Raw genomic sequence first — 14,510 nt, 5'->3', positions numbered from 1 at the left:
TTCGGTTTAAACCAGGTTTACTTCAGTTTAGTTTACCTCCATTAGGAACAGGTTTAAGCCACTTGTAAATTAAAATAAGTGTGTCCCCACAAGGGTTTGCAGTGCGTTAGCTAAATTGTTTTAAAAACAGGTTTAAGTTAAACTGGCACAACTCCTGTGTGTAGACAAAGCCTGGGTGACTCCCCTTTGAGCCTGCAGGGAAGCTTGTCTGATTCACCGTACTCAGCCTTTTCCATCTGCAAGGAATCCAGCGGGTGGTCAGCCACGCTCCCTCCGAGGCACGGCAGCCCATCTTGCATTCAAGAGTCAAACAAGATTTCAGTCCACACACAGCTACTTACCCCCGTCTGCTGACTCCCAGGGCGGTGCCTTCACCACAAGACCTTCCCATCTCAGCAGCACCCATTGCCTTTTGCTTGGGAATAGGGCCACTGTATATGCTCATCCCCAAGCCCATGTTCCCCACCTATGGGGCTTTCATGTTTATCCTGTCTTGATGGGGCCCCTTCAGTTGACCTTGGAGTTCCATCCTAAGCCCTGGTATTAAACCAGCTCTTTTTTAGCAGCCACTTCATTCCTCCAGCGGAAGCTATTTCAAACAGAGGATCCTTACAGCATGGGCAAGTTATGTGCCTCCAGACAAGAGGCCACGACCCATTGCCTCTGCATTCTGTCTCTTGACACTGGGCATTTTCAGAGCTTTTTGGTGTCTGATGCTCAGAGGTCACTTGCTGTCTATTTCAGGTCTCCTCTGCAACACAAGGAGATGGTTCAGTGATGGGTTTGTTTTAATTTCTTTTGGGGCCCTATTTCTGTGTAAAATACCAGACTGGAAATAGCAACTTATCAGCCATCCAAAATAAAGCCAGCTCTATTTGTGTTTGTCAGCGGGTTTATTTCTACCTGATTTCCTCTGTGTGTGTCTCGTCTGGGTGTCTACCTCAAAATATTAGTGCTTTAATAGCACAAAAAAATTACTTGTGAATTTAGCGCTGGTGAAAGGTGCCAGATTGGCAGCTTTACACATTTAAGTTCATGCATGAGAAATATTAACCCTTAATTAGTGTGTGGCCTTGGTGTATCTCTGCGGACTGGATTTTAGCGCAATAGGTCTGCTTGATGGTAATGTCAGCTTGCCACAGCAGTTTGGGTTTGAGTCATCTGGGCTTTTCCATTAATTGATCCAATCTGCCTCATGCAGCAAATAAAATGGCTAAAGCAGAGGCATTTTTGCTCATGATCCTTTAATGATCTAAAATATTGCTCCCATCTGCCCATAAGAACGGCCATACTGGGTCAGACCAAAGGTCCATCTAGCCCAGTATCCTGTCTTCCGACAGTGGCCAATGCCAGGTGCCTCAGAGGGAATGAACAGAACAGATAATCATCAAGTGATCCATCGCCTGTCGCCCATTCCCAGCTTCTGGCAAACAGAGGCTAGGGACACCATCCCTGCCTATCTTGGCTAATAGCCATTAATAGACCTATCCTCCATGAACTTATCTAGTTCTTTTTTAAACCGTGTTATACTCTTGGCCTTCACAATATCCTCTGGCAATGAGTTCCACAGGTTGACTGTGCATTGTGTGAAGAAATACTTCCTTTTGTTTAATATCATTTGGTGACTCCTAGTTCTTATATTATGAGAAGGAGTAAATAACACTTCCTTATTTACTTTCTCCACACTAGTCATGATTTTATAGACCTCTATCATATACCCTCTTAGTCATGTCTTTTCCAAGGTAAAAAGTCTGTATTATTAATCTCTCTTCATACAGAAGCTGTTCCATCCCACTAATCATTTTTGTTGCCCTTTTCTGTACCTTTTCCAATTCCAATATATCTTTTTTGAGATGAGGCAACCAGATCTGCACACAGTGTTCAAGATGTGAGCGTACCATGGATTTATATAGAGGCAATATGATATTTTCTGTCTTATTATCTATCCCTTTCCTAATGATTCCCAACATTCTGTTTGCTTTTTTGACTGCCACTGCAAATTGAGTGGATGTTTTCAGAGAACTATCCACAAGGACTCCAAGATCTCTTTCTTGACTGGTAACAGCTAATTTAGACCCCATCATTTTATATGTATAATTGGGATTATGTTTTCCAATGTGCATTATTTTGCATTTATCAACATTGAATTTCATCTGCCATTTTGTCGATCAGTCACCTAGTTTTGTGAGATCCTTTTATAGCTCTTTGCAGTCTGCTTGGGACTTAACTATCTTGAGTAGTTTTGTATCATCTGCAAATTTTGCCACCTCACTGTTTACCCCTTTTTCCAGATCATTTATGAATATGTTGAACAGGACTGGTCCCAGTACAGACCCCTGGGGGACTCCACTATTTACCTCTCTGCAATCTAAAAACTGACCATTTATTCCTTCCCTTTGTTTCCTATCTTTTAACCAGTTACTGATCCATGAGAGCCCCTTCCCTCTTATCCCATGACAGCCACTCTCAGGGAAGGAATGCGCTGGGTTAGATGGAACCCATGTCCAATTTTGTCTAGCAATTCCTACCTTCCCAGCCTTTTTTTGATAGATCCACCCTTGAATGGGATGGTATAAGGGAGCCCCCATTGGCTGTGCCACAATTGTCCCTTCATTTTCTTTTTCTCCTCAACTTGTGTGTCTCCTTTCTTTCTTTTTCTCATCTCGCTTTCTAATGTTGATTCTTTTCAGTTCTCTCTCTGTGGGGCTTCCCCATCTTTCTGGTCCCCAGCCCACCGGAGCCGACAGATTGTTTGGAACAATTGAGGATCAAAAGGAGCCAAGACATGTGTGCTCTTGCCGCTGAGCATGACTGGGACAGCAGGCTGCATCCCTACCCATATGAGCTGCTCCTGAAACTGGCTGCATTAGGGGCTGCCTTAGGAGCAGGGTGGAAACTTGGGCACCTTTTGAAGAGCTATTTGCTGCTTTGCCCACTGCAGCAGCAGCACACGGGGAGCGAATCTGGATCAGCCCTCTCCTCTGTTCCTGCACCCAGTCCCCAATTTGGGAAGCACGGAGCTAGACTGAAAAGAGAAAATCAAAGTGTGTACAAAATAACCCCCTCCCCATCCTGGGCTTTATATCACAAGATCTATGGCCTGTAACCATTTGTACATCCTGTCCCCTAACTGGATGAGAGTAAGTCTTCAGAGTCAGGCTTATGCTGCTGATACTGACGATCCCACATTCAAAAATAACTTTCTGCAACATTTGCTTTAAAATTTTCCTTTCGATGATGTTCCAGCCAGGAAACATGTTTGCTCTGTGTAGGAAGCAAGCACATAAAGGTTATTGAATGTAGTGGAGATTAATCCAATGAAAAATTTGATCTAACATCCCCGGAAAGATCCTTGGCCTGAATCCTGAGCTTTAACCCGACATCCCTGAAGTTCTGCGACCCTCTCAGACACTGGAAATCTATTAATTAACTTGATTTTAAGCATGGCATTGCCCCTAAAGTAGGCGCAGTTCCACGCCTTGAAAACCGTGTGTGTTGGTTGTGGTTGACCCTACAGTGTACCATTACCAACTAAGCATGGCTAGCAAGGTTTTAAAGATGTTAAAGTGTGCTGATACTGGGGGCAAAGTTGGGTTTAAGCCAACGCACTTTCAAATGGTGCTGTTGCCCTAGACGATGCTCTTGTTACCTTGCTCTCTCAGGCTGGCACAAACTAGCCTATTGATCCCAAGGGCATGCTCGGATAGCATAAGAAGGCTCTGATCCCGGTTGAAATCACGGGGTACTGTGGCAATACGCACAGAAGCACTGCTGATGGTATCTTTTCCCCAGCTGCCCCAAGTCTCTGGGATAACCATCCAGCTGCCCCAGAGGAGTGCCAGGAACAGGGCTGTTTTGAGTGGGATTACAAAGACCTTACAGCTCTGTGGAACCATGACTGGTTTTATTTTCTTGTCTTCTTTACTTTTATTCGTAGTTATTAACTGGCGCGCACATGCACATATGTATACGTGTGCGCATGGGTGCCTGGAAGCCGGTTGGTAGAGAGATGTATTTCTTAGGGCATAAGGCAGGGGCACATGAGGAATGATATCACTGTAGCCCTGCCCCTTGACAACCATTGGTACTACCCAGAGTTTTCTCCCTCAGTTACCTTCGGGTGTTTCTATTCTTAGTGCCGCTCTTGTTCTGTCCACTTGCATTTGGAAGCCGGGAAAGAAGCCCTTGGCCAGCATGTCCAGGCTGAGAAGAATGCAGACAGTCTGGCAGAGCGCAGGTTAAATAAAGTTTGTCTTGGCAGGGCCCAGCTCTTGGATGTACTACAAGCCACTGGAGCATAGTGATGATGGAATTACGAACACCAGCACAGACTGCCAAATGGGACAGGTCTCCCGACGCTGCTCATGGGCTGCTATCTGCTGGGACTCTGTGGGTACGTCTACACAGCAACTAGACACCCACAGCTTCCCATGCCAGTCAACTCGGGCTTGCAAGGCTTGGGCTGCTGGGCTGTTTCATTGCTGTGTAGACTTCCAGGCTCGGGCTGAATCCCAGACTCTAGAACCATAGGAGGTAGGAAACTGAAGGCCTGGAGAAATTGCAAGCTTTCCCCATAGTCAACACTCCACTGTTTCCTGTAGAGCCCTCTGCTGGCACAGACTGAGGAGAGAGGGGCTGCAAGTTTCCCACAGCCGGCAGTATTGCACTGGTCTTTTCAGTGCCTTGGAGCTGTGTCCTGGTTCTGCTGAAGTCAGTGGGAGTCATAGCATTGACATGAGCAGCATCAGGATTAAGATCATGCTTCCCAGGAGGCCTAAAGAGTTCCACTCTGCATGGCTGATTTTTGCGGGCAGGGAGAGCTCCGAAGCTGATGGCTGACTGACTGCAGAGGCATTTTTCTGGTACTTGGGAGAATGCTGTAATGTCTTGGAGTCTGGGGATCCAAACTTGATTTAGTAACATTTTCTGGCTAGCATGGGTGGTGTCAATGAACCTTTCCTGCACTGGCTGCACATGCCTCCCGGCTCCTATCCGGAATGACATTCCCGTGGCTGTAGCCTCAGGATTTGCAGGTTGTTACCATATAAAGGGCACAGTCCTGTCCCAGCAGGAGGTCCAGTGCGAAGTTTTTTTGGAGGGTACATAACTTTCCTTTTAATAGATGTACGATATAGATTTTTGGATGCAAGTTGCAATGATTTCACTGCCCTCCAGTGATGGAGAGGAGCAGAACTGAAGAGGAGGGGAGGGAAAGCCAGTAAAGGAGAGGAGTACAAAACACAAGGACAGTTTCACCTCCCTGCCCTAGGAAGTTATAGCTTTGGTCTTAAGAACTAGCATTACAAAAGACCTTCAGTTGTCTCCTTAGAGTCCTCCAGCCCCTTCTATTCCCAAGCATCTCCACTTAGCCTTTACTAACTCTCCCCCAACCCAAATGGGGGCTGGCTTTTGGCACAAGCAATGGCAAAGCACCACATGGGGTCCTGTGTTGACTTTCTCTACTAGCAGTGGGACGAGGAAGGCACTCAACACCAGACCAGATTCCCTCGCCAGGCTGTGCTGGCAATGGGATCAGGGAGGGGAGGAAAACTGGTAATACAACATACTCCCCTCTGCTACCACAGCTTAGGGGATGCTGCTGCTTGGGGGCTTCCAAATCCCCAGGGAGCTGTCTTCTCTTTACAGTGAAGCATCAAGAATGCCTGTTTTTGGCTTTGGCTGAGGGGGGGGTCTCTGAGCTGGGTTGATTCTGAAACCAAAAGCGTTAAAGATGCTCTTGGCGATAAGGCACCAGACGTGGAGCAAAGAGCCCTGGGCTCTACTCTCATCTGTGCCGTAATCTGCCCTCAAGCCATTCGTTAAGAGCTAGAGCAATCCACAGGCTTCAAGGGCTAGTCTGACCTGTACAGCACAGGCCAGGGTCCCATCGGGGGCCAGTTCCATGAGTAGCTCTATTGACATCATGTGAGTAACTCCTCCGCAGTGGAAGCAAGAGCGTCCCTAATCTGGCCCTTGGGCTCTGTGCCTGCGTTTTCCCATCTGTAGAATGGGGGTATCCATCTCTACCTGCCTCACAGGTGAGTGAGGAGGAGCAGCTAATTAATGGCTGTGAAGTGGCTGCAATACCCTGTGGGCCATTGCTGTGAAGGGGGTAGCATTTTATAAAGCCCATCAGCCCTTCTCCAGGAGACCCAGATCAGTGGGAGGCTCACGAGCTAATTCCCACTGTAGCCGTCTCACCTTTCTCTCTCTCTCTCCCCCTGTCTGTCTGCAGATGGCTGGAAGTGCAGGTGACTAACCTGACCTGCACTCAGCGCTGGGTCCAGTACCTCCGATTGCTGCAGGAATCCATATGGCCCGGGGGAGTCTTACCAGCGGTGCCTAAACCTTTCAGGACGCAGGAGCAGAAGGAGGCGACGGCACAGCAGGCCTTGCAGAGCCTGATGGGACTCCTTCCTGGTGAGTTTGCCATGCGATAAACACCCAACGGCCTCTAGCTGTGGTATCCGGCTAACGGGCCTTGGCTCTTTAGGGATCAGGCTCTGAAATCCATTTCACCGCGCACGTGCGATAGTGACACCTGGAACCAGTGCTTAATGTGCCTCAGGTGCTGAGCACCATGGGCTGCGAGCACTGCAAACGAACGGGAGTTTGTCATAGGCTCATTGGCCACCCCTGAGAACAGGGTAAGGCAGAGAGCTGGGGAGCCCCACAAGTGAACGCATTGCATTGTCACCTCTAGAGATCTGGTTTCAGAGCATGAGAGAGCCTGCTTGTGTTTACCCACACGTGATATCGGAGGCATGGACTTGAAGCCGTCCCTTCTTTGCCCCCCTTTGTTGTGTTTAGTGTGAAACACTTTGGAAAATAGCAATTCTCGCTCTCTAAACTCTGTGCAGTTTTGACCCCATTTTCAGCCGCGGCAAGATCCAAGACCTGGCAAATTCACATCACCTCAGGAGTTAATGACCCATCAATAAGGCTCCCACTGCTTCCAAGTGAACAGCCACCATGCTGCCCCAGAGTTACTTGAGATAATTCACACAGTTGTCTCAGCAAAGTCCAGGGCTCTGAGGGAGAGAGGGCCTGCCATTTGGTGACTTCTAAATACAGGCCGCCTCATCTCCCGCCTTTAGCACTGGTCACTCAGTAGGTGATGCTTTTCCTTCAGAGCCACTCGCTAGGGAGCCAGCGCTCCAGCACAGCAAGAAGGTGCTGTTCCGCTGAAAGTGCTATCTTTCAGAGGAGGTATAAAACAGAATTCTTTCTGCTATCATTTAAAAAAAATTGGGGCGCTTTTCCACACGACTACAATCATTAGCCCTGATATGCTGGCCAGATGGTGTTCATTTACATTTCCCTCTGTTTTAAAACAGCTGCTGTGTGGTCCACCCCAGAGGTGGCTGCATTTCAGAAGTGGGTGAAGTAATCCATCTGTGGATAATTTGTAAAGCATGTTAAGATTCTTTTCCATCTGCTGTTTATTATAATTAGCCGGAGATTGTCTCTTTGGTCCGGAAGCTCTCTTCTACATTTGGTTCTAGAGCTGTACGTTATGTCTGGTATTAAGATTGGGCTTTAAGATGTGTGTTTTCCTGGTATTTCTCCAAGTGGGGGGAAGGGGAGCATTACTTTTTGGGACATCTAATCAGATAGAAGAGCCCTTTAACATCCACTGAGTTCCTGAACAAGTGCAATGTGCCCTGTATTGTAATGTAGACGTGGGTTTTTAAAGACAAAGTGTCTCTCTGATGTTAACAGACTTAATTCTGGAAATCCTTGGGACAAGCAGATGTCGACTGAGCTGGAACCTGGTCCTTGAGTCACTACGGCAACCCATCATAAACAGGTAGCCTTGATAACAGGGCCTTCTTAGCCTCCATAAGCCACGGTCATTGCTATGCAATAACCAAGTAGTGCATCGCACACTGGACTCCCTTGAAAAACCCCACTGGTTAGAAAATTTCCAATGATGAAAAATCTCAGTGGAATGAGTAGACTTTTTCAGACCAAGGGGGCTCACTGCAAAAATTCATCTCCTGAGGCTTTGACATGAGGTGACGATTAGAAAATATCAACCTAAACATGCTATGAATTATCTCAGCCGATCTGCTGATTTCATTGATACAAATAGTGCGGCAGGAGATGAAGGCAGATCCAATCCGGGGTTGTCCCATTGTTTGGAAAGGCTTTAAGTTTGGCTGTGTCTACACTACAGGTGTGATTTTCCCCTGCTTGTGTACACATGCTTACACTAGCTCTCATCAAGCTAACGTGAATATAAACAATCGTGTGGCCGCAGTAGCACGGGTCATAGTAGCGGAGGCACGGCTGAACTGTGCCAGGTACATACCCACCAGTTTCTGTCAGGTTTGCGCTCTGGATGGCTCAGAATACGTCTGCTACCGCTGGCTATGTTGCCACAGCTACACTGCTCTTTATACTTTATAGCTTGATCAGAATCAAAATCGTTCCCCTGGGCAGAGCCGGTCAGGAAGTCATATTCAGGGCTTTTGTGGGCATGCAGTGGATGTGTTGCATACACAGATGGCACGCCACTGAGCATTATGTAAAAATATATTATGCATCTCTGAACCCCTCCGTTGCATTCTGCGTAGTAATCCTTCTTCCTGGGACTGATTCTAACCTTCCAAACGTCTCAGCAACATCAGGCAACCAATGTTCGGGGAAAAAAATCACCCACCCATTGAAGCATTTCCTCCTCTTCTAATGTGTGGGATTTCCCGCCTCTCCCGCACCCCAACCTGGGGCTCGGCAGTGAATTTCTCCTCTAATGGCTGCCTTGTACACAGGTGCACACCCTGCTTGAGTGAGTGCAGACTTCCCACCATTAGCAGACATGTCAGACTTCTGTCTCTTTGCACTGACAAGCCTATGTTTTCTCCTCTGTCTCTTTCAGGCACTTGGTTTACCGCCTCTCGGACGTTCTGCTGGAGTTTTTGATACTTAATAACCCCAGTGATGATCCCAAAACAACAACTGTAACTTCATCTGTCTCTAACAGCCTCGAGACAGCAAGAATTTCCCCACATTAACCAGGGCTGCTGTTGCCAGCAGCAAAGAAGAATGAGCAGCAGAGAAAAGAATTCATAGGCATCAGGTGACTGGCGTTCAGTGTTTGCTGGACAGGGCTGGAAGTTTCTTAATTAACTACCCCAGCCGGTCCGACATGAGGCTTCTTTCAGGCTTCTCCTTGTTGGCGGGGTGACTGACTATGCCCAATGTGAGCAGATGGAGATGTTTGTGTGTAACATTAGTGTCCATTCCATAGCTCACGTGATGGAGAGCAAGGAGCTCATGGCGGGAAAGCACCTGATCTCTCTTGGGGCAAGCAGGCTGCTAAGTGAGGCCAGGCCAGGCACAAATCCTACTTGGATGTAATTTCATGCCCTGCATGTCTCTTGAATCTGAGTAGTCCTGACCCAGAATGGTCGGTGGCACATCAGGGTTGGTTCGAGGCCTTCGGGCCCTGGCACTGATGTGCAGAGACATGACCCCAGGACGTCCCATCATCTGAACTCCCATTGACTCGCATGCCATATAAGGCAAAGAGAAGAAGGATTAGCTCTTATCCCTAGTAAATGAATTCACCACTTAGCTCCTCATTGAATGAAGGCTGACAGTGCTGAGATTCCTGCCTGACCTTCTCCCGTTCAGGGCAGATGTCTGTGCGTGGAGAAATCCTCATCCCACCCTTGTTCCTCCCCGAAAAGATGAGATGGAGACAAGAAGACATCCCCAGGGGGAGTTCCTGCCTTTGGTGCTGTCCATCCAAATGTGTCGGAACTCCGGAGTGATGGGTAACTAGCGGAAAGCTCCTGCCTTGCCTTAGGGGCAGGGGAAGGTGCCTCACACCATTGCAACTCCAAGATCATCTTGTTTCAAGATCCCTCATTGTCCAGGCTGAGGAGAGGGATCTGGGGTGAAACAGAACTGGAGGGCACCACATCCATCCCCAAGTCATCTGCCTGTGCAGGGAAAATTGAAGATTATGGGGCAATGGCTCTCCCACCCCATGTTGTCTTGTAAGTGGGGATTGTTAAGGGTCCCGGGGTTATGATGCAGGCACCGCACCACAGTCGAGCAGCAGCTTCTTTAGCGTGAAGGCCGGGTGCTGTTTGGAATGTGAGACTGTCCCTGATCTCAGCTTCACCGGAGGATCTCTACCATTGATTCGTGGCCGGGCTACTCTGTGGAGGAAAGGAACTGACTCATATGAGGCACATGGGCAATAAAATAGTTTCTATAACCATAGACTGCCTCTTGCAGCAAGTTCTTGGAGGTCCATCACCGCACTGGTGCTCAAAGGAGTTTATCATACAGCTCTCATTGGTAGCTAAGTGGGAGGATGGTTAAAGCAGGCAGTGGGTGTCCGGACTCCAGGGTTCCATCCCCAGCTCTGCCCTGGCTTACTGTGTGACCATGAGCATGTCACTTTAACCTTGTTGTGCCTCAGTTTCCCTAGGTGTAAAATCGGGAGGGGTGTTGTTAGGGTTGACCTGTTGTTTGCACAGTGCTTTAGAGACCAGGTATGTTGTAGAAGCAGCACATGGTGGTATTCTATATCTATTGCCCATCACTGTACGATGCCCCTGGGTCACAATCTCTACAGCATACCAAAGGCTTCAAGTGGCATCATGGGCTAATGGTGCCCCTCTGTTGAATTAATGTTAAAGCAGGTCAACAGGGCGCATGAGCATCAACAAAAGTATTTGCATTTTCTCCAGCACATGGGCCACATTTCACCAGGTCCCGAGCCACTGTCTGGCTGGCATTGGACTTTTTCATCCAAGAGGACCCTGCCTCCTGTGATTCTCAACAGTTTAAAATGGATAATGGGGGAGAGCTGGCATGAGAGAGGCCTGCAAAGTCATGGCGATCATTTCCATTCTACACTACATCCCAATGTGCTTGTCCTCCCTTACAAGGGTTATACTCAATTACCCACGAACTGAAAGGGAAGAGCATTAGCCTATCACACGAGCCCACTAGTCCCCAATCATTGTGCTGGATTTGGGTGTGCATCATTTTCACTGTAGAGGACATTTAGCCGGAGGGATGAGTAGCACTAGTGCAGGTAGCCTTGAAGACACAGACCCTGCTCTTTCCATAGGGAGACACTAAGGGAGGGGGGTCATTTAGGATGGTCTGAGGGAGCCCAAAAGATAAGGAGGACTCAGATGAAATTGAGCAAAAGGAAATGTTAGGCTGCCTATGAGCGAAAACTTCCTAACAATGCCATGATCTCTTAGGGGAAGGAATAGCCTCGCAAGTGGAAAGGAAGAAAGTCCTTGTTTGAGTCATTTAAGACTGAATTTGGGTAAAGAATTGGAGAACATACCATAGGGGACAATCCATCCCACGATGGCAGAAAGTGTGGAATAGAAGGTGGGACCCAATAGGTTTTTCCATCTCCAATTTCTCTTTGTTATTCTTAGGCCACAGATTGCCCTTCAGCATCCCATTTCACTTCTTCCTCCTCACTCCTTGGCTTGCTATTTTGCTCCTCTGTCCCATAATTTTGGTTTACAGCATATCCTGACCTGCCTTGACCTAAAGGAGTCTAGAAGAGGCCCTAAGAGAAGAGGCCATCAGCCACAATCTGATATAACATTATTGAGCCCTGTTGCAGGTCTGGCTAGGGGCTTCCCTGTTTGTTTGTTTGGGGTTTTTTTTTGGTCTGCTGCATGGCCATAACCTCAAGTTTTGGATGTCTCAGGTCATACCCAATGTAAACCAGAGAGGACAAAATAAAAGACTGGTTGGTGGGAAAGTCCCTCACCTATAAATCAGATCCTGCAGTGTCAGAGGGGAGGAAATTTGCAATTCTTAAAGCCATGGAATATAGGATTGGGCAGTAGAGACAGTGAGCCTAGGGTTCTCTCCTGTCAAGAGGGTTTGAATATCCTGTCTTGAACTCACTTGAGGGCAGCTTTTCATGAATATAGAGAATATCAGGGTTGGAAGGGACCTTATCTTGTCCAACCCCTGCTCAAAGCAGGACCACTCCCCAGATCCCTAAATGGCCCCTTCAAGGATTGAACTCACAACCCTGGGGTTTAGGAGGCCTACGCTCAAGCCACTGAGCTATCCCTCCCCAAAAATCTGTTGCTATATCTGTTACCATTCACCATATGGGGCATATGGGGTGAGTTCCTCTTGCAGACTGTTAAGGACATCCCTGCCAGAGACGGGGAACTTTGGTGGGAGACACATGTCAATGAGTTGCAGTTGTAATGCTTTGTGCTTGTGCCGTGCTACCCCTTTGTCCGCGGATCTCCGAGCCTCTTTCCACACCTACCATTTGCCTTTGGGGCAGGGACTGTCTCTCACTATGTGTATGTACAGTACCTAGCACAACAGGGCCCTAATCTTCGTTGGGGCTTCTAGACTGTACCATAATATAAATAACTATTATACCTAGGAAGGTAACAACCTCTCATTTATATACAGCAAAAATAACAGCGGCATACTTAACCAAGAATTGTAATTCTGCACCAAATCCCCATGTCTTCACCTGGGTACAAAAACTGACCACCAACTATATGTGGACTTACTAGTGTATGATAATATTGCAACGCATACTTGTGTATATCAGTACTGTCCCAAGAACCTGTATATATCAATGTAGACAAATATTGTACCATGTGACCTGTGCTCTTATTGTAATCTGTATATAATACTACCCTACCTAAAAATGCATACCTGCTTGTGGATTTAAAATGTGTATTTATTGGGAAATATCCCTATAAACCACACACTATGAAGAAAGAAGAGAATAAAGCAGAGAGGATGACAAGCAAAGGCTGAGGAGAGATGGGAGAGTGGGTTAATAGCGTGTCCCAGAATGTAGGAGGCAAATTCTTGCATAGAAGAGAGAGCAGAAGTTTGGAATTGTAAAGAACCACCAGCTTTTGCTGTGCAAACATTGGCCAGTTTGACTAGAGAGAAGAATGCTGCCGTTTTCACCAGCTCACATGCCTTTATGTGATGGTGATTGATAATTAAAAGCAAAAAGGAGGAGAGCGCTAGAAAAGAAAAATTCCAACTAAGAATTAAAATATTTGGTTGAAAAAAGGGGAGAAATTGTATACAACTAAGCGCTTGGGTCATATATTATTGCAGATTAGCTTTGCCACAGAAAGATCCCATATGCTCTATGAAATCCCATTACCTATGAGTAAGAGAACATTTGCACAGCACATGTGGCAGGGAGAGCTGCTGGAGCCAAGTTCCCTTCCATAATATCCACCCCAGGGTAGATTGGTCCATTTCCAGTGTCAACAGCTCGAGGATTAAGTACTTATCTCTCTGCAGAACACTGGATAATTAATACCAGATCCAACTGGGGGCTACACTCCACAGAACCTGCTTGGAACTATATCCCTGGCTGAATGTTAATCTAACGCACCCGAAGGACTATGCACAGTGGGGCGAGGTTTCTCACTGCACCAGATGTGCAGGCATGGCCTTGCTGGAATAGACAAGTGATGTACCTGCCTGCTAGGGTGAATAACCAGCAGCTGCACCACTTTGTGCTGGGATAGTGTCAGAGCACTGCAGTCATCACCTAGGGCTGCAAGACATGGGGATGATGATGACTTATTAGGAGGTCTTTCCCTCCACCTGAGTACTGGAATGATGGTGCTCGTGGGTGCGAGTATTGATTTGCCATCTGTGGGGTGAGATGTGAAACCCAGGCCTTTACCACTTCTGGCCGGGAAAGATTTAATAGTGTATTTATTTATTTATCTTATTTAATAATACTGTTATCCTGGACAAAATCCAACTCAGGTAATTAAATTCTTCTTACCTTAATGCCACGCCATCTTCCAATCTCAGCTGGATATGTTAGTTCATGTCTGAACTTTGCCCATACTGTTACATTTTAGTACAACTTCTCCAGCCTCTCTACCACCTCCAGCACCTACTTACACCATTCTGCGGTATTGGATCATACAGAAACCTCTGCCTACCGAACTGTCTACATCACTTTCTGCAGCCCCCTGGAATTTCTTTAGGAGTCTCCTGCAATTATCAACCCTGCTTAACTAAGGAAAGTTGATGAGATCATAGCTCTAGGGATGGGGATGGCAGCAGGCTATAGATAAGGAAGTTGTCTCATTCAAAGCCGGGCAGAAAACAAATGTCGGCCATAACTGTGCACTGTGATTAGCTCTTTAAACAGAATCTGATTTATACTATCTTGTATTAACTCACTTCTGCTTCTACAATCGGCGGAAGGGCATAGGAAAGCTGCTTGCTGAGAGGTAGTGTTGTCTAGTGGATGGGGCAATACACGGGGAGTCTCTTTCCACCTCTGACCTGCTGTGTGCTGTCACTTCACCTTGCTGTGCCTCCATTTCCCCTTTGAAGACTTAAGTGCATGCTTCACTTGATGCAGTGTGAATAGTCCCCGTGCCTTTAATGGGACGACTGACAGTGCCTACAATAAGCCTTTGCAAGATCAGGAGTAGACTGTGTGCCTTTGGCAGCAAGCACTGTCCCTTACTATGAGCATCCAGCCC

At 47.2% G+C, this 14,510-nt stretch overlaps 1 protein-coding gene across 1 annotated transcript in view; it reads left to right on the top strand.

Annotated features, from left to right (window-relative positions):
* The window catches only part of SNX19 (sorting nexin 19), a 51,903-nt gene extending 39,211 nt beyond the window's left edge, over positions 1–12,692 (top strand). The window contains exons 9-11 of the mRNA XM_054005445.1: positions 6,236–6,420; positions 7,723–7,810; positions 8,882–12,692. Coding sequence (XP_053861420.1) covers positions 6,236–6,420; positions 7,723–7,810; positions 8,882–9,017 — 409 coding nt within the window. The 3' untranslated portion in view covers positions 9,018–12,692. The remainder of the gene's footprint in view (positions 1–6,235; positions 6,421–7,722; positions 7,811–8,881) is intronic.
* The last annotated feature ends 1,818 nt before the right edge of the window (positions 12,693–14,510 follow it).

This window comes from Malaclemys terrapin, chromosome 15 (assembly GCF_027887155.1).
Source record: "Malaclemys terrapin pileata isolate rMalTer1 chromosome 15, rMalTer1.hap1, whole genome shotgun sequence".
NCBI lineage: Eukaryota > Metazoa > Chordata > Testudines > Emydidae > Malaclemys > Malaclemys terrapin.
This window is presented reverse-complemented; position numbering and strand designations above follow the sequence as displayed.